The 24,869-nt window shown below is 40.1% G+C and overlaps 1 protein-coding gene and 1 non-coding gene across 2 annotated transcripts in view; one reads left to right on the forward strand and one right to left on the reverse strand.

Moving 5' to 3' along the window:
- The first annotated feature begins 211 nt into the window (after positions 1-211).
- Positions 212-24,869, forward strand: part of Zswim5 (zinc finger SWIM-type containing 5) — a 110,003-nt gene continuing 85,345 nt past the window's right edge. The window contains exon 1 of the mRNA XM_036178276.1: positions 212-902. Coding sequence (XP_036034169.1) covers positions 284-902 — 619 coding nt within the window. The 5' untranslated portion in view covers positions 212-283. The remainder of the gene's footprint in view (positions 903-24,869) is intronic.
- LOC118578917 lies at positions 20,965-21,071 on the reverse strand. Its single transcript, XR_004944307.1, has one exon. It is a non-coding gene; the product is annotated as a U6 spliceosomal RNA (small nuclear RNA).

Consider the following 24,869-nt stretch of genomic DNA (forward strand, 5'->3'; position numbering starts at 1 on the left):
GTGCTCGCGCCCGCGTCTCCTCGCGCCCGCGGCGGCCCCGGACGGCGCGCGTCGCCCGGCGCTGGTCCTCAGGCCAACCAGCGGCCGCCCCCGCGGCGCGAGCACGGGACCGGCCCCGGCTTCCCACTCGGGCCGGCGGAGCTCGTGGGCTCGCTCGCCCCGCCCCCTCCCCACAGCGCCGCCGCTGGGCGCTTGCGCGGGGCGCGTGGCCGTGGCCGGGGTCTCCGCCGCAGCCCGAGCAGCAGCCTCCGCCTCGAGTCAGTCAGTCAGTCAGTCCCCAGCAATGGCGGAAGGAGGTGAGCGGGAGGAGCTGCTTTCGCCGCCGCCGATCTCTCCGGCCAAGCGGCTGTGCTCCTGGCCCAGCCCGCAAGCTCAGCACCCCCGCGGGACTCCCGGGGCAGCGGGCGGAGGGGCGGGGGTCGGCGGCGGCGGCTGCCTGGCCCCCGGGGCCCGCCCCCACCTGCAGCCCGAGTCCTTGCTGGACTGCGCCGCCAAGACGGTGGCGGAAAAGTGGGCGTACGAGCGTGTGGAGGAGCGCTTCGAGCGGATCCCAGAGCCGGTGCAGCGCCGCATCGTGTACTGGTCCTTCCCGCGGAATGAGCGGGAGATCTGCATGTACTCCAGCTTCCAGTACCGGGGCGGCCCGGGCGCCGGAGCGGCTGCGGGCGGCGCGGCGGGGTCTTCGCCGGTCGAGGAGGGGCCGCCGCCACCCCCGGGGGTCGCCACTCCGGCCGGCTCCGCCCCCGGGGCCGCCGGGGCAGGCGCGTCCCCCGGGCTGGGCACTGGGACCGGCGTGGCGAGCGCCGGCGGCGGCGGTGGCGGCGGAGGCGGCGAGGGGCTGCCGTTCCGCCGGGGCATCCGTCTGCTGGACAGCGGCTCCGTGGAGAACGTGCTGCAAGTCGGTAGGTGCTGCCCGGCCGGCCCCTCTCAGTCCCCTGCCTCTTCTGCAGGTGCCTCCCGAGCCCTGGATCGAAACCCCGGCTTTCTGCCCAACTCCTGTACCCCCGCCGAAGGATAAAAAAGTCAGATAAAAAACTTTTCCTAACGTTTCCTTGAGGTCCACTTCTGTTCTTTCCCCTCACCGGCTGCCCCATTTCTTTTTGTTTGAAGAGCGAATAGGGGTCTCTCGGTCTCTCTCTCTCTCTCTCCCCCCGCCCCATTCTATTCCCCATACTAAAGGCATAAGGATGGGGAGATGGGTGCCCTTTTGGATGCAACAATTTTCGAAACGCGTTTTACCGATTTAAGTTTGGAGGAGAAGGGATTGTTAGCGAATCTGGAGCAATAGGTCTTAGAGGGAGTATTTGAGGGACAGGCTGTCACAGCCAATCTGTAGTTATAGCAGATTGAATCCGGGTGTAATTAACTTTCACATCAGAAAAAGCAACAGAATACTGTGCATTTTAGACAATTTTAATTGTCCGTTTTAATATTTCTCCCCCTGGGCCAGTGATGCTTGGGAATCTAGGCTGCAGATTAACAATAACCGAAGATGGAAATGTGACAGCTTCTCTTCTCTACACCCCCATCCATGGGAAAGAAAAAAAAAAGCCACACAATCTGGAGTGGGGGCGGGGTCTGCCTTCCTTGTCAGACTGGGGTAAATCAAAAGCCAGTCACGTTGGATGTTTCTAATGCTTTTCATTTAGCACGTCTTCGTATTCGCTTTTGTTTTATCTTTTTGTTTGTACAAAAATGGAAACTGGTTCTGTTTCATGTACTCTTTCTCTTGAGCTTCCAGTTAGTTTGTTAATCTTATTAAGTATTTAACTAAAGTGTGCCTGATTTGTGGAATGATCAGGGAGAAAGAAAAAAACGACATTGTTTAACATTGATTTGTTATACAGAATATTAAAACACTTTTTGGGGACTATTTGGATTATTATGGCATTCTTGAAGTACATATCTTTGTGTATTTTATTGTACAGTATATGCTTATTTTTACTAAAGGCAATACTGATTTTTCTAAAGGAGTTGAAAGGAGGACGTTTCACAGGCTCAGGCACACATACATATACAAACCCAAACATCTAGTTCTCTTCTCCCCAGGTAAAACCAACGTATTTGGAATTATTTCCCTTTGAAAACTAGTACATCACAGTGGTTTATATATCAGTCTGCTTCCAGTTATTGAGAGTGAATAAATTCTGTTGAGAATGAACAAATTTTTTAAAAACATACCATAATTCTTAAATAAGTATAAAATGCATATGTATTATGTGCCAGAATATAGGAACACTGGGTTGAGAAGTTGTGCTTATTTGAAAGATGTCAGTGCTTTTTGTATTTGTGTATATTTTAGAAAGAATGAGTTGGATAAATAGGTGATTATGGTATACAGCTTTAATACTGAAATGTTGAAAACATGAAAATGAATATGGTTCATTTTATTAATCTTTAAGCTTTAATCTTTATGAGAGTTTAGAACAGTTAACTTTTAAAGGTTCTTATTTAAAACATTTTAAATTGATGAGTCAGTTTAAGTGGTTGTCTTAGAGATAGAAATGAATTTGAAAGAATTTCAAATTTGAAGGGAACAAATAAGGGAGAAGATTTTTATCTCCCCACCTCCACCTCCCAGTGCTGGGAATTGAACCTGTGGCCTCTGGCACTAGGCAAACACTCTACCACTCAGCTGTAACTCTAGCCCCAAGAGGTACCTATTTTTACAGTGATTAGAATGTCAAGTTCCAAGTGAAATCAGATTTAGAGGATAATCGAGATCATATTTAAATCACATATTCCTCTTTTAATATAAGGTACTTATGGGGTAATGGACTTGTACATGATCATTTCAGGGATCCTGAGAAGGACACAAACAAACATTGTCTGATTTATTTGACTTTCCTAGATAATGAATTATACTGTATTTGAGAACCAGGTGCTTTGTGTTTTTTATTTCTCTGACCTTAATTTGTACTAGAAAGTATGGAAGAAGATATCTCATTTCTTCATTATTTAAAGCATTTTGACGTTAATCACCTTGTAATATATAAAACTAGAAACCCACCCCTCTTAATGTTTTGTGTGACTTAATCTAGATGATCAGTTTTCTAAAAGCATTGCAAAGAGATCCATGAGTTATTTACGTATAGTCTCATAGTAAATCATGTTCTTTAGTTTATAACGTCACTTCAAACTCAATTTAATTCTTACATCCCACTAAGAAGTCTCTGTATTTCCAAGTCATATTATGATCTTGAAACTGGGGGTTGTTAAAGGTAGAAAGGAAGAAAATTCTGGATAGTTCTATAATAAAAATCATTTTATTCTTTTAATTTTGTTTTAAAGACCTATTTTATTTATACATGTGAGTGCCTATATGTGTGCCTAATGCCTATGGATGCCAGAAGGGGGTGTTGGAATCCCTGGAACTGGAGTTCCAGGCAGTTGTGAGCTGCCATGTGGGTGCTGGGAACTAAACCCAGATCCTCTGCTGGAGCAGCAAGTGCTCTTAACTGCTAAGCCATCTCTCCAGCCTTAAATTTTTGTTTTTTGTTTTTTTTTTTTTGAGTCAAGGTCTTACTCTGTAGACTAGGCTGGCCTCAAACTCAAGGCAATCCCCTTTCCTTAGTACCCTTAATTCTAAGATTATATACATGAGACACCAAATTTTAATATCCTTTAAAGATTCATAGTGGAAAATTTTAAAAGATGTTTTTAATTTGTAATTACTTTAGTATGTGTGTGGGGGGGTGCATGTGAGTGCTGGTATCTTCAGAGTATGGGGAGGGCAGGTCAGAGCCTCTGGACCTGGCATTACAATGGTTGTGAGCCATCATATAGGTGCTGGGATCTGAAGTCAGGACTATAAGAGCAGTCATCAAGCATTCTTAACTGAGGAACCATATATCCAGCCCCTTATAATGTGTTTTTGTTGGTTTGTTTGAATTTTGCACAACAGAGTATACTTGCGTAGAGATGAGAATCATGAGTTTGAGGCCAGCTTGGTTACATAGTAAGACCCCTTCACAAACAAATAAAAGCACAACACACAAAAGAAAATAAAAGCAAACAAAACTTTTATAAAGACTATATAGGTTAAATTCTGTAACTCCAAATTACTTTTCACATATCAGCGAAATTCTGTAACTTCTGATTACTTTCCACATTGAGTCATCAGTAGGGGTCAGTGTGCTTGGGTACTCTGTAGAAAGTATCACATTTTGAATTAGAACTCAAACTTCCTACCTTGATGTCAACAAAAGGGAGAAATGTAGGTTATTATGTTTAAAGATACATTTTTTTTTTTACACAATAATACCATTCAGAAGTATTGTTCCTTTTTAAAAAAGGGGAAACTTAGCCGGGCACTGGTGGTGCACGCCTTTAATCCTAGCACTCAGGAGGCAGACCCAGGCGGATCTCTGTGAGATGGAGGCCAGCCTGGTCTACAGAGAGAGATCCAGGACAGGCACCAAAACTACACAGAGAAAGAAACCCTGTCTTGAAAAACAAAAACAAACAAACAAAAAAGTGTTTGTGTGGGACTTAGTCTTTGCGAGTATTTCTCTAAGTTTGAAGTTGTGTTAATAAATTTGCATTCTGATCCCTCACTATTATGAAGGTAATATAATTTGGATTTTAAAAATGTTTTATTTGGGGTTGGGGATTTAGCTCAGTGGTAGCGCGCTTGCCTAGTAAGCGCAAGGCCCTGGGTTCGGTCCTCAGCTCTGGCAAAAAAAAAAAAAAAGATAAAAAAAATGTTTTATTTGTGTTTTATATGGATGCCAATACTACCTTGTGTGGAATAGGTGTAACTACAAAGCTAACAGTTGTAGTAGAAAAGGTCAATTTCAAGAAATTAGCCACAATTTATACATTAGGTAGTAAGTCTATAATTATGTATAGTTGAGTATCATCAATAAACATATCTATGAAATTTCCTGTGAATTATAACAAGTATAATAATTGTTCTTTTTGTTGTTACTGTTTTTATTTGTTTTGTGATATCTAGAATGGAGCCCAGGCTAGGCAAACACTCTGCTACTAACTTATACCTGTAGCTCCAGTTAATGAATTTTATGTGAAATTAATTTCTATATATAATTTTGGAGGGCACAAAAGATATTTAAACCTATTAGAAAGCTTCATAGTATCCTCTGTAAATTCAAATAGAATGGGTAACAACAAAATTTCATAATGGAAATGATTTAATTTATATGTAGGATATCACACAAGGCAGCTGTATACTTTTAAGGAGTATTTGGTGACATTAAATTTTCTTGTTGTTTGAGACAGAGTCTTACTATGTATGCCTGGCTGTCCTGGAATTTGCTATTTTTGTAGACCAGGCTGCCTCTGCACTCACAGAGAACTGCCTGTCTCTGTCCTAGCAAGTACTGGGATCAAAGATATGTCCCCACTACATCCAGCTCATTAAAAACAACAACAACAAAACCCCTAAGTTGCATTTATTTGTTTGTGTGTCTACATTATGAAATGATGTATGCAGAGATCAGAGGACAATTTGGGAATATGTCCTCTTACTCCACTTTGGTCCTGCGTATGTTTCCATAGTGCTAACTGCCTTTATCTACTGAGCCGTCTCCATGGTCTGGTAACTTTTCTTTTTCTTTTTCTTTCTTTCTTTTTTTCAAGACAGGGTTTCTCTGTGTAGTTTTGGTGCCTGTCCTGGATCTTGCTCTGTAGAACAGGCTGACCTCGAACTCACAGAGATCCTCCTGGCTCTGCCTCCCGAGTGCTGGGATTAAAGGCATGCGCCACTGCCGCCTGGCCTAGTAACATTTCTTTAGTGAAGAAATTTATCAAGTTTTAGATCTTTTTTGTATGTATGTATATATGTATGTATGTATGTATGTATACATGCATTTCATAGTGAGTTCTCTCCTTCCTCCTTTATTGTATACATGGGGTTTTAATTTTTTTTTTTTTTAATTTGTGTGCTGCTGTTTGTGTGCAGGTTTATGTGCATGTTTATGGGGAAGCCAGAGGTCAGGATCAGGTATCATTTCAATACTTAGGAAGGCCTTTCACCTCTCCTCTCTTTAAAACAATATTTTTAATTATATGCATGTGTGTCTGTGTGCATGTCAATATGTACATGTGAGTGTTGGTGCCCTTGGAGCCAGAGGCATTGGATTCATTGAGTTACAGATGATTGTGAGCTACCTGATGTAGGTACTGGGACTTATGCAAGAGCAGTATACACTCTTAACTTCTCTCTAGCCCCCACTTTGCTTTTTGAGACAAGCTCTTATACTACAAACTGGGGCTCATGGCTTAGGCTAGGTTGACCTGACCAGCCAGCAAGACCCTTGAATTTGTTCATCGCTGATTGCAAATACACCACCATGCCTGGCTTTTTATGTGGGCACAGAAACTTGTGCTTGAAAGACAAGCACTTTATTGACTGAGCCATCTTCTTGTCTTCCCAACTCCTGTACGTGCATGTTAGTGTTCAGTGTCAGTTGAATGAATGAATGCTAAGAATGGACTGTTGCCAGTGCACCTGTAGGCCCAGCTACTCAACAGGCTGAGCTGGGAGCATAGCCTGAGTCCAGGAGTTTCTGAAAGCATAATGTGAAATTAATAAGACTTCTTTCTCAAAAGTACCAACTAACCAACCAGTCAAACAATTAGCCAACCAAGCAAGCAACCAATCAAACAAGCAAGCAAATAAAAAAAAAAATAAATAACATGCCCATACCCAGAACAAAAATCCTGAAAGGAGAAGAGAGATAAGCTTTAATTTTTAGTGTGAGCATATCATATAGAAAGAGATGGGAAAAACTCTAAACTTGCCAACATAAGAAGTAGATAAGGGCTGGAGAGATGGCTCAGAGGTTAAGAGCACGAGCTGCTCTTCCGGAGGTCCTGAGTTCAATTCCCAGCAACCACATGGTGGCTCAGAACCATCTATAGTGAGATCTGATGCTCTCTTCTAGCATGCAGATAGAATATTGTATACATAATAAAGAAATCTTAAAAAAAATTTAAAAATTAAAAAAAGAAGTGGATGAGTTACAGCATCATATGTGAAGTGGTGATTTTTCATTTTTTTCTAAATATAAGAAATTATGTGAATTCTTATACAGATGACCATCTCAAGAGTAGAGTTTTAGATTTTTAAAGATCATGGGCAAACTAAAGAGAGTAGATTTCATTTTAGAAGTTAGCTCTAAGAATTTTTAGGGCCAGGCGGTGGTGGCGCACACCTTTAATCCCAGCACTCGGGAGGCAGAGCCAGGTGGATCTTTGTGAGTTTGAGGTCAGCCTGGTCTACCAAGTGAGTTGCAGGAAAGGCGCAAAGCTACACAGAGAAACCCTGTCTTGAAAAACCAAAAAAAAAAAAAAAAAAAAAAAAAAGTTGAAATCTTGCGGGTTGGGGATTTAGCTTAGTGGTAGAGCACTTGCCTAGCAAGCACAAGGTCCTGGGTTCGGTCCTCAGCTCAAAAAAAAAGACAAATCTTTGAAAATGATGTACAGGAGAACAAGAAGTAAAAATAATTTAAAAAAAAAAAAGAATTTTTAGGGCAGGTGCTGTGACTGAGTGTCTGAGTGCTTGCCTAGATTCGCTCCCCAGTGCCACAATTTTTAAATATTTTCATTGTACATATGTATTTCACAATACAGTTTTACCCAGAATGCTAGGAGCACTTTTCTTTGTATTTTACAGAAAGACTTGAAACATACAGACTTTCTTTTTATATTAAAGTACACCTACAATTTAAAAAATAAATATTACTGAAATGTGAGTTTAAATTAGCCTAGTTTAAAGTTTATAGTGAAAAAGGCTGGAAATTGATTTATGCATATGTGAACCAAGTAATTTATCCTACATCAACAATGGTTATGAAGCTGGACATGGTAGCACATACCTGAAAGTGAGCACTCTAAAACAGTGGTTATCAATCTGTGGGTCGTGGCCCCTTTGGAGTTGTCACATGACCTTTTCATGGAGGTTGCCTAAGACCACTAGAAAACACATTTATACCATGATTCATAACAGTAGCAAGATTACAGTTACGAAGTAGCAACAAAAATAATTTTTGGTTGGGGGTCACCCCATATGAGGAACTGTATTAAAGGGTTGCAGCATGAGGAAGGTGGAGAACCCACTGCTCTAGAGTCTGAGGCAGGAGGATCAGGAGTTCAAAGTCATCCTCAGCTACATGTTGAGTTGAGAAATTATCTCAAAACAACACTCCCCGCCCCCACCCCAAAAAATAAAAAAGAAAGAAAAAAACCACATGGCTATGAAAAATCAATTAACTGATGATATTCTGTTTTGGTTAGGGTTTTAAAATATGGGGCTATATACTAAAAGGCCAGTGGTTCATACGAAAAAGAGAAAATTTTCACCGTTATGGGTTTAAGTTAGTTTGGTAGAAGACTTGACAAACATGTGTAAGGACTATGGTTCAAACCCAAGCATTTTTTTTAGGAGATGATAATTCATTCTGGGTTTGTTTTTTTTTTCAAGATTTTTTTTAATCATATAGGCCAGGCTTACCTGAAAGTCCTTGAACTTGCTTGTGATCTTGCTAGCTCAGCCACTCAAGTGCTAGATGTACACCAAGATACCTGGCTCTGAGTTACTTTTATATGAATTTTCTACTTTGTAATTTATTTATAAACTCATTTCTTTCTTATAAAGGCAGTGTACTTCTTGGCCATTTTTTTGTTTTGTTTTGTTTTTGATTTTTGAGGCAAGGTTTCTTTGTGCAACAGCCCTGGCTGTCCTGGTATTCACTTTGTAGACCAGGCTGGCCTCGAACTTGCAGAGATCTGCCTGCCTCTGCCTCCCAAGTGCTGGGATTAAAGGTATGGGCCACCACTGACCAGCCCACCTCTTGGCCATTTTTAACCTGTGCTTGAGTTGGTATGGTAAGGAACTATAGTTATTTTGATATGAACATTTAGGATTTGTCCTGGTTAGATTTATTTTATTTTATTTTTTGCCGACTTGACACAAGCCAGCATCATCTGGGGAGAGGAAACCTCAACAGAGAAAATGCCTCCATCAGATTGGCCTGTAGGCAAGTCTGTGGGATATTTTGATTAATGATTGATTTGGGAGGGTCCAGCCCACTGTGGACAGTGCCACCCCTGGACAGGTGTCGCTGGGTTGTCTACAAAAGCAGCCTGAGCAAGCCATGGTGAACAAGCCAGAAAGCAGCATTCCTTGGCCTCTGCTTCAGTTCCTGTCTTGAGTTCCTGTCCTGACTTCCTTTCACGATGGCCTACAATTGTAACAACCCTTGCTTCCCTGAGTTGCTTTGGTCATGGTCTTTGTTACAGCAACAGAAACCAAGCTAAGATAGTGTTTGTGATCATATGCAAATTACTCTATGATACTTTTCATGTGGTATTATCCATTGGTTTTGGTTTTCAGTATAACTTTCTCTTATTGAGGTTAATTTACCCTAAATGGTGTTCAGGAAATATATAGTTGTGATTTTTCTTTGGGCTACAAACCAGCTTTTCCAATAAAGACTTCATTGTAATCCTTCTGGTTCAACCTCTTGAGGTCTTAAGATTATAGGTGTGAGCCACTATACCTGGCTAACAAATGTTTATTGAATGAAAGAACAGTCATGTGTCATTTTTTTATATTTTGTAGTATGGATATATCTCTTAATTAACTTATATGTGACCGAAGTCTGGAAGATATGCTGACATTTTATGACTTAATCTTTGGATATTTCTAATTTTTTAAACCTGTGTTTTAAAAGTGGCAAAGCTTGTTATTTACTAGTTCTTGGTTATATATTGAGTTAACACAGTTACTTATTTTATGTAAGAATCAGTAAATAATTGTTTACCAGCTTTTGATAGAATGGTTTCTAATAAACTTTGTATCTTCCTTTAGAGTCCAAACCAAGGTTAAAAATACCAAACCCTAAGGTCCTAAGGATTATATTGTTACCATTTTTATTTAGGCAAGTTATAAGTTGAATGGGTACTTGACTCTAAGAGTCTCTGAAACTTTTTTTTTTATTCACTGTGTTTTTTTTTTTTTCTTCCCTCCTTATAAGGGTTAGGTAAGTGTGGTCCTGGGGCTATTTAAACAGAAGATGGAGTACCCTAGTGTTTTCTTGTTTCAAAGATAATTATCTGGATACTTAGTATCATTAGTTCTTAGAGAAATGGGAATTAAAATCCAAGGAAATACCTACTCTACACATATACTACATTAGCTAAAAATAAAAAGACTGAAATACCAGTGGGCATGGTGGTACAGACCTTTAGTATCAGCATTCGAGACCCAGAAGCAGATGGATCTCTGTCTGGTCTATATAAGAAATTCCAGGCCAGCCAGGGCCACATAGTGAGACCCTGTTCTAAAAACAAAGAGACTGAAGAGACAGAAATGCTGCTGTGCTGCTGGGGGACTACAAAATGATACAGTCACATTGGGAGACAATTCCTTTCTTTCCTTTTTGGGGGTTTGTGTGTGTGTGGTGGTTTCAAGACGGTTTCTCTGTATAGTTTGTTGCCTGTCCTGGATCTCGCTCTGTAGACTAGGCTGGCATCAAACTCACAGGGATCCGCCTGGCTCTGCCTCCCAAGCGCTGGGACTAAAGGCGTGGGCCACTACCTCCCATCGAGACCTTGTTTCAAAAAAAAAAAAAAAAAAAAAAAAGAAAAGAGGAAGCTTTGGTTTACAAATGTTGAGAAACAGGAGGAACTGGATGCTGTTTGTACAGTTATGTAGAGAACAATTAACAATGATATGTTAGGTTCTTGTTGGAAGAGAAGATCTGACCATGCTTACCTTTTCATCCAGGTCAATACTCAGAAAGTGGATTTCTTGTTGAAATCCAGAATTTGTTGGGTGGAAAATATATCCATAACATTTGGATGGAACCAGGTTTTGGCTGTTTGGTTGCTCAGACCCAGAAGGACTAGTTAATCCTTGAAGGGAACAACCTTGAACTTGTTTCTCATGCAGCTGCTTTTATTCTGCAAGCCACGTAGTTAAAAGTGAAGGATGTCAGAGTTTGAGGTGCAGGTCTGTGGTGGAGGGCTTGTCCTGGCATGTGTGAGGCACCAGATTAATCAACACTTACAACAAACAGTGTCAGAAGAATTCAGAGGGTATTTGTTTCCACAAAAAAGGGACAGATCTGCATGATGAGGAGTAAGTTCTAAGAGTTGTCTAGCCATGGAAACAAGATTCTGGATTAAAAGACTACTCTGTGATAGAGATGTAGTACAAGATCTTTATTGGATTAGGGGAAAAAAAGAAGTTATGGGTTCTAATCTCTGAATCACACACATGAGGTTTGTGTGTGTGTGTGTTTGTTTTTGTTTTTTGGTCTTTGGATTTTGGAGACAGGGTTTCTTTGTGTAGTTTTGGTGCTTTTCCTGGAATGAACTCTTTAGAACAGGCTGGCCTCGAACTCACAGAGATCCATCTGTCTCTGCCTCCTGAGTGCTGGGATCAAAGGCATATGCCACCACTGCCCAGCTCTAAGTGTATTGTTGACAATCAAAATATTTTGCAGTTTTGCCAACATAAATGTTATGGCTCATATTGACTTCTACTTGTTAATGGAGCTTAAAAAGAATGATTTGCTTAGCATATAATGTTCTCGTCTTTTGAAAGTACAAAGTACATCCATTTTTGCCATTGCAGTCATTGTCAAAAAACCCTCATATTATTAGTGTGATATCAAGCTACAGTGCTATTCCCAAATACAAGCAAGGATATGGAGGAATCAGAAATCCTTGGAAGTTTAAAGTAGTAAAGTTGCTCTGGAAAATGGTGTGATGTTTCCACCCAAAATACAACAGAGTTGCTGTATGACCCAGCAGTTTTAGTTCTGGGTATATAACCCAGAAAGCAAGGTCTTGATCAGGTGATTATATAGTCATGTCTAGAGCAGCATTAATGATGATCGCTACGCTGGCTCTTTTGTCATCTTGCTGTAAGTCAGAGTCATCTGAGAAGAAGGACCCTCATTTGAGAAATTACCTCCATCAGACTGACTTACAGGAAAGTCTGTGGAGGCATTTTCTTGATTAGTGATTGATGTGGGAGGGCCCAGCCCACTATAAGGTAGGTGGACCTGTAATGAATATCTAAATTATTCCAGTATAATAAAAATATGGGAGTCAGAAATTGAGATAAAGACCTGATAAATCCAAGAACATTGCTGAGTCGATTGGCTGACGACCCACTCTCCATGTTTTCCCCAACCACCAACCTTGAAAATCCCCTGGAAATCCTTTCTTCTCTCTTCCTGTCCTCTCTAGCAGACCTCCTCAGTCCTCCAAGAACTCTATAGCTAATTCTGGTCCAGCCAGTCGTTGGCTCCATCCTTTGAGGCAGGGTGGCTTTAGTGGCACAGAGGAATGGCTGTACAAACAATTCTCCCACAACATGGACCTAGGTTGTGTAAGAAAGTAGATTAGTAATTTTCAGTGACTGGGTTAACAATGATTACTAATGAATATAATGTTTATTTTTCTGTATCATAAAAGTGTTTCTTCTAGATCGTAAAATTAGATACTGGCAATAGCTGTACAAATCCATAAATTTATCAAATACCACTGAACTATCTGCTTTAAATTAGTGGATCTTATGACATGAATTATATATACTGCTATAAAAGTTGTAGTGGGTAGACATTCCAGCCTTGGCCTGGAAGTTCCAACCCCCACTGAGGCTTCGGTAATGGTCATGCCTACAAGGTGGGGCTGAGAGAGGAGGCTGAAGACCCAGGATCAAGAGGAGAGGTCTCTCTTGGTTCCAGGACCCTGGACGCTGGAGGTAGACCAAGCAGAGTTCTCCAGAGAACACCACCAGACTGGGCCATACCTTTACCAGACCCTGCAACCTATCCTGTCATTTGTAAGCTACCCCACAAAATAAACCTCCCTTTTAACTACGTGGAGTGGCCTTAATAATTTCACCAATAAAAAGTGTTACCAGAAATTCAAGTATCCACCTTTCCTCAGAGAAAAACCTTCAAAGACATTCTGTTACACTGGAAATGAGGTCTGAATTCCTAATCACTGTATCTAGAGATCTGTGCTTAGATCCTAATTCTATCACTTTTTAGCTGTGAAATTTTGGTCAAGTTCTTAGGCCAATTCAGTTTTCTTGTCTATAAATTAGGAACACAGTATCATGTTAAATGAGTTTACATATATAAGCAGCTCAGCATTTCTTAGCCTTTGTAGGAGTACCATCAATGCAACTCTCTTTGCCTTGCTTCTCCCCCCCCCCCCATCCCCACCCACCCTCCACTACCCACCCACCCTCCATCACCCGCCCCCTCTCTCTCTGTTTTCCAGACAGGGTTTCCCTGTGTAACAGTCCTGGCTGTCCTGGAACTCACTCTGTAGACCAGGCTGGCCTGTTTCTACCTCCCAAGTGCTGGGATTAATGGTGTTTGCCACCACTGCCTGGCTTTGCCTTGCTTCTTAAAAAAAAGAATTTCATATGTATATATAATAATATGCTTCAATCCATTCAACCCCTTCTTCTCTCCTGCTGACTCCTCCCTCATCCCCACATTCCCTCTCAATTTCATGTGTTCTTTTTAAAAGCCTAATGAGTCCATTTAGGGCTGCTGGTATGTGCATGGGTGTAGGGCTGTCTACTGGAATATGGATAGCCTATCGGACCACATCCCTGAAGAAAACTGATTCTCCTTCTCTCAGCAACCATCACTTGCCAATAGCTTTTCAGCTAAGGGTGGAATTTCTTCATCAACTCCTGCACCCATGCTGGGGTTTTGTCTGGTTTGATCTTGTGTATCTAGTAGTCACCCCCATTGTGAGTTCGTTTGTACAACGGGCCTGCTGTGTCCAGAAAACACTGCTTCACTGTAGTGGTCTACCCTTGCTTCTGCAGTGATCCCTGGGGTATCGATGTCTCCTTTTAGACTGAGCATTCCACAGTCTCCATCTCTGCACATTGACCAGTGTGGGTCTCTGTGTTAACCACCATCTGCTGCAAAACGAAGCTCGCCTCTCCCTGTCTCTTAAAATTCTTTCTGTTCTCAAAAATGCTATTTCCTTATTTATTTACTTGAAATTAACATTATTTTTAGCTTTTTTTGTTATTTAGCAGTTATTTATTGAATACAATGTGCTAGGTTTTAGTTTATCCCCTAGAGATACAATAGTGAACAAAAAAGATGCTTTGTGTTGATCTCCTAGGGTGCACATTTTAGCGAGGTGATAAACAAACACTTTCTATCTTTAGCTGGTGTTATAATTGTTTGTTATAAATATTGTCCTTCCTTTTTGTCTGCAAAATCTCCCAGGACAAGGGTTACATCCTACAGTGTGTTCAGTAGTGTCCTCATAGGCTTCATAATGTATTGTTTTCTTTTTGCATGCTAAGGCTTCTTGCTAGGGTCATCTGGGAAGAGGGAGCCTCAGTTGACAAAATGCCTTCATCAAATTGGCCTATAGGCAGGCCTGTGGTGGCCTTTTCTTCATTAATGATTGATGTGGGAGAGCCCAGCCCACTGGAGCCTAGGTACTTCTGAGCAGATATCCTAGGGGATGTAAGAAAGGCAGCTGAAGCCGGGTGGTAGTGGCACACAACTTTAATCCCAGCAACTCAGGAGGCAGAGGCAGGTGGATCTCTGAGTTCAAGGGCAGCTTGGTCTACAGAATGAGTTCCAGGACAACCAGGGCTGTTACACAGAGAAATCCTGTCTTGAAAAACAAACAAACAAACAAACAAAAACAGCAGCTGACCATGAGCCTAGAGAGCAAGCCAGAGCATTCCTCCATGGCCTCTGTTCCACCTTGAGCTCCTGACCTGCCTTCCCTTTATGATGGGCTATAAGATGAAATAAACCTTTTTTGGTCATGGTGTTTATCACAGCAATAGAAAGCAAACTCTACATCTTCCCTCCCTAATAATGGAGTTTAAACAGGTTTTTGTTGAAATTGGGAGCATTAATTCGTTCATTTGTATAACTTGCTTAATAATGTCTCCCAGCCCTGGCAGCTTTCCAGAGCCACTTGAACTTTGTAAAGTCTCTGTTCTGGAGCTCACTCTCTTAAAGTCTTGGTAACTAAGATTGTTGTGTGTGTGTGTGTGTGTGTGTGTGTGTGTAGGGGAGGTTGTGCTTAAGTGCTTGGGAATCACTGCTCCACAGCACTTAGCATACTCACTTGGAAAGTGGTTAAGAAATGGGTAGGATAAATTTATACTGTAGATTGTTCCAAGCTAGATTTGGAATTTGTGGGTTAAGTTGGATTAAATGATCAGGCTGGGCTCTGGAAAGAGTGAAAAGGGGCTGTTGGGATGGCTCAGCAGGTAAGGGTGCACTTGCCAGCAAGTCTGACCGACTTCCATCCAGGGATAAGTTTGCAGGAGGCTAAGTGAGCCAGCAAAGGTCGGTAGAAGTGAGTCAGAGAGACTTGCCTGGCTGGCTGATCTTTGGCCAGGCGTGTGTTTCAGCTGGACTGGTTCCTCTTCACAGCCCTCCTCCTGCTGCCTTGCCTTCCCAGGTGATAGCAGTTTCATATTGGTCCTGTCATCTACTTTCAGAGAGCTCACCCTGGAATACATTGGTTGAGGGTAGCTTATGGCGAAGGACACAGCTGTGAGCTCCCAGCAGACAACTAACCTGGTAGATAAAGTATTGCTAGTCTTCTTTCTACTTTTTATTTTGAGGCTTGGTGTTACTAAGTTTCCAAGGCTGGCTTTAAATCTGTTGATCTTCCTGCCTCAGCCTCCAGAGTACCTGAGATTACAGGCCTGTCCCATCAGGCTGGACCTGTTTTTTGTTTTTTGTTTTTCTTTCATTTACTATGAACAATACTGCTGTGAAAATTTGTATACCAGCTTTGAATGGGTACATATTTTGTTTGTGCCATAGAATGCATTGAATTTAAGGGATGGTTTTGCTTGCATTGAATTGGAAATTGATTTTTAAAACTTTTATTATTGTGTATGTGATATATGTGTGGGAGTGAGTATGTCCTATGGCACATATGTGAAGGTCAGAGGACATCGGTTCTTGCATTCCACCTTTATATGGGTTCCAGGGATCAAACTCAGATAGTTGGGCTTGTGGGACAAACGGTTTACCCACTGAGCCATAACACTGGACTGGGAAATGATTTCTTAAAATCCAAAACAATTCTTATTAGGGGCTGGAGAGATAGATCAGCAGTTAAGAACACTTGCTAGTTTTCAGAGGACCCAAGTTTAGTTCCCAGCACTCATGTTGGATGGCTCACAAGCACATGTTACTCCAGCTCTGGGGGATCCACCTAGCATCCAAGGGCACCCATACATGTGTGCCATACATAATAGATACAATCACATAAATAAAAATAAGATCTTTCAAAAAATGTAATTGATTATGTGTTTGTAGAGGAATGTGAGTGTGATATGTGATATGTATGTGCGTGTGTGCAGAGGTTAAAGGACGGCTTTGTGGAGTCAGTTCTCTCCTTCCACTTTTACACTAGTTCTGGTGTCAAAGTCAGGTCTGCAGGCTTTCAGAGTCAGTGCCTTTACTACTGAACCATCTCCTTCGCTCTTGGGAATTCTTGTTTCTTTTCTTTCTTCCTTTCTTTTTTCTTTCTTTCTTTCTTTCTTTTTTCTTTCTTTCTTTCTTTCTTTCTTTCTTTCTTTCTTTCTCTCTCTCTCTCTCTCTTTTTTTTTTTTTTTTTTTTTTTTTTTTTTTTGAGACAGGTTTTCTCTGTGTAGCTCTAGCTGTCCTGGAACTTGCTCTGTAGACCAGACTGGCCTCAACTCACTGAGATCCACCTGCCTCTGCCTCCTGAGTGCTGTGATTAAAGGTATGTGTCACCACCGCCTGAAGGGAAATTATTTTTAATATGCTACTTTGCTATTCTAGTGAAGCAGGAGTTGAGAAGATGAAGCAAGGCAGGGAAGAAGGAAGAGACAGTGTGAGGGCTTGTGACAGCTGGTTAGCATTTGGTGTCAGCTAGTGACTGATTGCTCAATCTTCCTGAATTTTCTCATTGAAGGATAGGGAGACTGTCTTGTCTTTTGCCTGCCATTTAAGAAAATTCAGACGGAGAAGTATTTTGTTTTGCCAATAAGGCATATTCCTCTCTACTTTTAACCTTTATTGATTTTACAGTTTGGGTTGTAAGGGCCATAAGATTTGGAGGAATTGTTGCATTGATGTTGCCCCTCCCCACTCCTGTGTGCACAGTGCAATTGGTTTTATAGTTACCAGATGGAGAAAGGGGTAGTCATAGAGCCTAACCTTGTTTGTAACCTGTGGCAACTATTAATAGTTAGCAACACAAAATAAGTTGTGTTGCTTATAAAACAAATGTTTAATACATTTATGAAAATACTTTCCCTTCTCACTATCATATGATTTTTTTTCTTATTTTCTATATCATTATTTCTTATTTTCCATTTAGTTTTGGGGAATATAAGGAATGCTTATTTAGTAGATTTCTCCCAAGAAAGTGACATTTAAGATGCCATGTAGCCTGGATGTGGTGGCACATGCCTTTAATTCCAGCACCAGGGAAGTAGAAACAATTGGATCTTTGTGAGTTTGAGGCCAGCCTGGTCTATATAGTCAATTCTAGGAAAGGGCTACATAGAGAGATGCTGTTTAAAAAAAAAATGACATGTGAAGTATGTAAAACATAATAATCTCCATGGATGATTTTCAGTTTGACAGATGAGTTGTAATCATATCTTAATTACTTTTTATAATTTGAATTATTGAAACCAGAAGAATTCACAGAAACGTAAAAAAAATTGACTAGGTTATTTTAACAAAGTAATACATAACTACTATTTATTATATGCTAAGAGAATTGTGTACTAAGTAAAGATTTTATGGTTATCTCACTTAATCTACCTTAGATAATATCTGCATTTACAAATAAAAAATGAATTAGAGGCATTAACTAAATTAGCTAGTGTATTAGAGGGACAGAATTTGTATCTAGAAACACACACACACACACACACACACACACACACACACACACACACACAGAAATTGCAGTAACCATAAGAACGGTAGGGCTGGAGAGATGGCTGGCTCAGTGGTTAAGAGCACTGGTTGCTCTTGCAAAGGCATCAGGTTCAGTCGGTTCTCAGCATTTATATATCCCATCTGTAACTCCTGTTCCAGGGACTCTAATGCCCTCTTCTGACCTCCAAAAGCACCCAGCATGCATGTGGTACAAGGACATACATGCAGACAAAACACTCAGACCATAAAATAAACCTAAAATTCTGCACTGTATTGCTCTTTTTACAGTGGTTACTAAAACTTACTTTATTTTTAGTAAGTTATTAGTGTAACTTTTACCAACTTGCTGAAGGTAATTTTATGTGAATCTTTTATACAAGAGATAAAATTTGACTAATTCTAGTATAGATGGGATTCAGTACAAATGTTTGTACAATAGTATGTCATTTAAATTTTCACATGCTATAGGACATGACTGTTAGCACAATATAATATAAATTCTATACCTTTTTTCCAGTTGTACCTCCAGATGAATTGCTTTTGATTTGACTATTTTTAGATTCAATCTTATTTTGCATGTTACTGTACTAGAATAAAAGAAAGACATGTTAATCTTTTCCCAGGAGCCTTGATTTTTTTTTATAGTCTCCTATTGCAATGATTTATAGCATTGTGAAAATTTAAATTTTTATAGAGTTTTACACTCTAAGAATTGCAGTTCAGCTATTTAAGGCAGCAACTGCCATATTATCATAGAACTAAAATTAAAAAGGAACATGACTAACACCTACTTGAGAACTTTTATGTACCAGATATGTCAAGCTCCATTGTCTTAAGTCATCATAACTCTATAATGATAAGCTTTATCTATTTTATGGATGAAAAAAACCTTCAAAAGTTAAATACCTTGTTCAGATTCCCACAGTTAGTTATAAGTAGAGCCAAGTATTAGCCAAAATCAAAAGCTGTTTGATTTTGAAGGGAGGAGTTCAGTCAGGAAATATTTGTCTCCTAGGAGATATTCGTCAAAAGTTTAGTTGACAAAAGATTGTTATCTAAGGTGTATAGACATCCTAGTAATAAAAAAGACAAACAACCCAATAAAATATGGGCAAAAAGGGTAATAGACCCATCACAAAATATTATATTCAAATGGCTAAATATATATATATATATATATATATATATATATATAGTATAATATATATAATATATATATTAGCGCTTGGCATAATTTGTCATTAGAGAGCCCCAGTGTAAATTAAATCTATCCTGATATTACTACATTTCAGTCAGAATAGCTGAAATTTAAAAAAATCAAAATTCTCAGATATATATTGTTATTAGGAATCAAAAATAGCACACAACCACTTTGGGAAATGGTCCAAACATACATTTATCTTACATTCTACTCCTGTAAATTCACCCAAATTAAATGAAAATGAATTTCATGAGAGCCAACAAAAATTTTCTTACAAGTATGCTCATGGGGTTGGGGATTTAGCTCAGTGGTAGATCGCTTGCCTAGCAAGCTCGAGGCCCTGGGTTCGATCCTCAGCTAAAAAACAAACAAACAAACAAACAAAACAAAACAAAAAAAAACCCAACCAACCAAACAAACAAAAAAACCCCAAGTATGCTCATGGTAGCTTTAGTAATAATAGCTCCAAACTAGAAGCAGCCTAATTGTACTTGAGCAAGAGAATAGCTGAATGAGCTGATATGGTCATACAGTGGAATACTACTTTTTGGAAATGGAAAGGAACTGTGGTTGATATATTGTGCACCCCAAAAAACTTATCTGGGGGTCAGAGAACAGAATAGCCACTCTATTTAACATAGAGGTTAGGCAGTGGTAGTACACACCTTTAATCCTAGCATTCCAGATGGATCTCTGTGAGTTCAAGGCCACACTGGGAAAAGCCAGACCTGGTGACTCACACCTTTTATCCCAGCACTTGAGATCTCACGTCTTGCTTGGGAAAGACACATGCCTTTAATCCCAGGAAGTGGAGGCAGGAAGCAGAAATGTATATAAGGTGCTAGAGGCTTTTAAGCTTTTAGGCTTTTAGCAGCAGTTCAGCTGAGATCCATTTGGATGAGGACTTAGAGGCTTCCAGTTTGAGGAAACAGGATTGGCTGAGAAATTGGTGAGGTGAGGTTAGCTGTAGCTTGTTCTGCTTCTCTGATTTTTCAGAATTTACCCTAATATCTGGCTCCAGGCTTTTTATTAATATGTTTTAAGGTTCATGTTACAAGGAACAGATTACAGATACATACAAAAATATGCATAGATGGAAAGTATGCTGACTGATGGGATAACAAAATGGCAGTAGATAAAGGAAGCTGCTGCCGGACCTGATGACCGGAATTCAAGCTCTAAGACTATGGTAGTTTGAAGGTACTTGGCCCCCATAATCTCATAAGAGTGGCACTGTTGGGAGGTGTGGCTTCATTGAAATGGGTATGGCCCTGTTGGAGGAAGTGTGTCACTAAGAGGGCGGGCTTTGAGGTTTCCTTGGTAAGGATACTTTCCCAGTTTCCTAGTGAGTTGGTTGACTTTCTGTTGCCTGCAAGATGTAGGACTCTCAGTTACTAATCCAGCATCATGTCTGCCTGCACTCAACCATGCCTCCCTCCATGATGATAATGAACTTAACCTCTAAAATTGTAAATGAGCCCCTCAATTAAATATTTTCCTTGTAAGAGCTGCCATAGTCACAGTGTCTCTTCATAGCAATAGAAACCCTAACTAAGACAGACTCAAATGATGGGAGGAGAGATCTGACTTCCATAAGATGTTCTCTACTTCCATGCACACACTAAAATGTAAAATTAAATGGAATGAAAAAACTACTCAAAATGCATATTGTATAATTTCATTATTTGAAGTAGGAGAATAAGCAAATTTATGGGTTTTTTAAAATTAGAATAATGATTGTCTCTGGAGGGGACTAATTAACTAGTAAAGAATCTAGGGAACTTTCAGGTGGTGATGGTGAAGTTTTATATCTTGATTATTTATTTCACTTTTTTTTAAAAAAATATGGAACACTTCACAAATTTGTGTGTCATCGTTTCGCAGGGGCCATGCTAATCTTCTCTGTATCATTCCAATTTTAGTATATGTGCTGCCGAAGCGAGCACTATTGTTGTTCATTGGGAATGTGTATAAGAACAACTGATTTAATCTGGTGAACCTTGTAACCTTGCTGAACAAATTCATTATCTCTTAGTGAGTTTTGTGTGAATTCCTTAGGATCTTCTATATAAAAATAATTTGACCTATGAATAGTACCTGTATACCTGTTCTTTTTTTTTTTTTAGCCTATTTATCTTTTCTTAATAATCTTTGTGTTCTGTTCTACTCTAATCAGCCATGGTGTAATTAATTAACTTCCTCCTGGATTTGTTCACATACCTGTCGTTTTGAGCTCAATATCTTGAAGACTCAACTTACCTTTTTTTTTTTAAAAAACTAAAGTCTCTTCTATTGGATATGCCATCTCACTCAACTAATAGTTCCAATGGAAACAAGATTGTTTTTAAAAAATCTATTAGTATAATTATTATTTGTATGGGTATTTTGCTTGTGTGTATGTCTGTGTATCACATATATACCTGGTGCCTGTGGAGGCCAGAAGAGGACATTGTATTCTTTGGAACTGGAGTTACCGACAGTTGTAAATTGCCATATGGGTGATGGGAATTGAACCCAGGTTTTCTGGAAGAACAACCAGTGCTTTTAACTGCTGAGCCATGTCTCCAGCCCCTAGGCTTGTTTTTGAGTTCTTTATTTTCCTTACTCATTATATCTAACTTGTCACTGAGTCCTGATAATACTGCTTCCTAATTATCTGAATAGTCTGAAACTTACCTTTCACCCCTCAACCCTTAGCCAAACTGTCATAATCTCTTGCCAAGACTACTGCCTAAATAAAGGATATCTCTAGAAGCCATTCTTGACTTTCTCTTGTCTTATTTGGGTAGTGACAAATGTGAACATGTCCTAATAGTTTCCTGTTGAAGGTCAGCGTTACTCAAGCCTGATTGCATTCAATCTTGCTTTGTATAAAAGTCAAATCTAGTCTGCAAGGCACTGCAGGTTATAACCTCCATCTTCCCCAAACATGGTTACTCTGGGATGCTTTTGCTTCCTTGAATAAGCAAGGATCTTATACCAATGTATACTCATGGTCTGATATCAGTAAATATTAGTTGAATAAATAAAAATTACAGGGGCTGGAGTGATGGCTCAGTGGTTAAGAGCACAACTGTTCTACCAGAGGACCTGGGTTCAGTTCCCAGCACCCACATGGCAGCTAACTACTGTCTGTAACTCTAAGATCTGACACCCTCACACAGACATACATGCAAACACCAATGCACATAAAATAAAGATAAATAAATTGTTTTTAAAAATTACATGGCAGGGTTGGGGATTTAACTCAGTGGTAGAGCGCTTGCCTAGCAAGCGCAAGGCCCTCGGTTCGATCCTCAGCTCAAAAAAAAAAAATTGCATGACAAGGTAGAGACAGATTTTTTTCACGATTTGATTTGGTGGTGGTTTCATGTATGTATATCAAAACTTCTGGGGGCTGGAGGGATGGCTCAGAGGTTAAGAGCACTGGCTGCTCTTCCAGAGGTCCGGAGTTCAATCCCCAGCACCCACATGGTGGCTCATAACCATCTGTAATGAGATCTGGTGCCCTCTTCAGTGTATATAATAAATAAATAAATCTTAACTTCTGTCACATTTAACAGAGAATGACGAATTGTAACACTTTAGGGGCGATATATTGCCTGCCAGTGTTTTTTTTTTCCCTAATAAGGTTACTAAACCAGTGAACACTGATACATTTCATTTCCTTAAAACCTTCTTCCACCCTTCTTTCTTCACCTAATTCCTACTTATCCTTCAGTCTTTGCTTAACTGTATTTCCTCAGTTCTAGCTTTGAATCTCCCTTTGTGTCTTGCTAGGTTAACTCTCCCTATTATATATCCTATACTTTCCTTGAAAGCATTTATCATTTATCATAATTATATATACCTGTAATTTTTGCTTGATATGATATCTTTCATTTTGCTAAGCCTTTATTATTTATGGATATATTCTTTTAGGTATATTATAGGCATTTTAATATTTTCTGACAAACAAATAAACTATGTATTCATTTATTTACTCTGCAAATGTCTGTTGGGCCATACCATGAGCCAGGTACTGCTCTAGGTTTGGAGTACAGCAGTGAATAGACAGAATCTCATGTCTGCAAACAACTCGATCATTGGGGTTGATAAATGCTACAGAGAAAAATAAAAGAGGGGGAGTAAGTAGTGTTGAGGCATGTGGAGCATTTGTCTCATTGCTCATAGACAAATCTGGGCATTGTGGGGTAATCAGAATGCTGGGCTCCTTTGGAGGAACTGGGCATAAAAGACATTGAGGGACCTGAGCAGCTTGAGCAATTAGTGAAGCTGTGAGAGTTAGTATTTCACTGAATCCCTGGTCCCTCTGATTATCCTACAAATGGTGGATGGGATGTTTAGACGATCTAATCCTAGGCTCATATAGAGCCCTTGATCTCTCCCTTAATTGTTTCTGATAGTGTTATTAAATATTCATCATGGGTAAAATCCTATGGGACAACCAACAATCTCCCTGACTTCAGTAGTTGCCTGACTTCTGTCTCAGGGAATGCACAGACTTGTTGATTAAAATAAGCATTAAAAAATAATTTATGGCCGGGCGGTGGTGGTGCACGCCTTTAATCCCAGCACTCGGGAGGCAGAGGCAGGTGGATCTCTGTGAGTTCGAGGCCAGCCTGGTCTCCAAAGCGAGTTCCAGGAAAAGCACAAAGCTACACAGAGAAACCCTATCTCGAAAAACAAACAAACAAACAAAAATTAAAAATTAAAAAAATAAAAAAATAATTGACATAAAACAGGATGTAATAGTAGGAATGTTAAAGTGCCAAGGGATGGAAGAAAGCAAGAATTGTAGAGGTGGGAAGGGTTATCTGGAAAGTGGCAGAAAAAAGGGTAAGATTTCAGTAAACGGAACAGTGGGACGTGCATTCTAGCCAGCAGCCATCACTCTGTGGGTGCAGGCTCCTGCTCAAACTCAGTAGGGCTGATGCCAAATTATCTTCAGAAATTCAGACATTTCTTCTGATTTTCTTTGTTATAACCAGTCTCCTTAATATTGTAGCCACTTTTACTTCTTTCTCCCTCTGAACTAGGAACAGCCACTGCTGTCATTTTATAACTAACTGCTGTGAGCCAGCTTCTGTACTAGATGTTTTACATATTTAAACCATGGTACTGGTGTGATATGCCTCACAACACTCGGAGTGAAATGTAGTCTCTTTCTTATTTCTTTAAATTAAAATCAACACAAATCTCTATTCTGTGTTTAGTAGAGAGAGCAAAATCATTTTTTCTCATGTACTGTCTGACACACAGGTATTTCCTTCCTCTCCCCGGCATTGTCTGAAAGCTATGGAGATTCAGTCATTCTGAACATCAGGTGTTACCTGATTCCCACTTCTCATCAAGGAAAGCCCTCAGTGAGTTAGTCGCTACTGATTTACTTTGTTGCCAGGTGGTACAGACTGAAACACTTCAAAAATATGGTTGTTAGTTTCCACACAGCAGAATCTCAGTGTCCAACCTATTTATTTACTTATTTATTTTTGAAATAGAGTCTTGCTGTGTAGCCCAAGATACCCTCAAATTATCAGTCCTCCTGTTTCAGCTTCCCAAGTGCTGGGATTACAGGCCTGTGTGACCATCCTCTGTTCTGTTCCTGGTTCAGGTTTCTATTTTGTTCAGTTCAGTTTGTTATTTTTGTTTTGTTTTGTTTTGTTTTTGAGATAGGGTTTTGCTATGTAGTCCTGGCTGGCCCATTACTCACCAGGTAACACAATCTAGCATTGAACCTTTTG

Source organism: Onychomys torridus, chromosome 2 (genome assembly GCF_903995425.1).
Source record: "Onychomys torridus chromosome 2, mOncTor1.1, whole genome shotgun sequence".
In the NCBI taxonomy this organism is placed as follows: domain Eukaryota; kingdom Metazoa; phylum Chordata; class Mammalia; order Rodentia; family Cricetidae; genus Onychomys; species Onychomys torridus.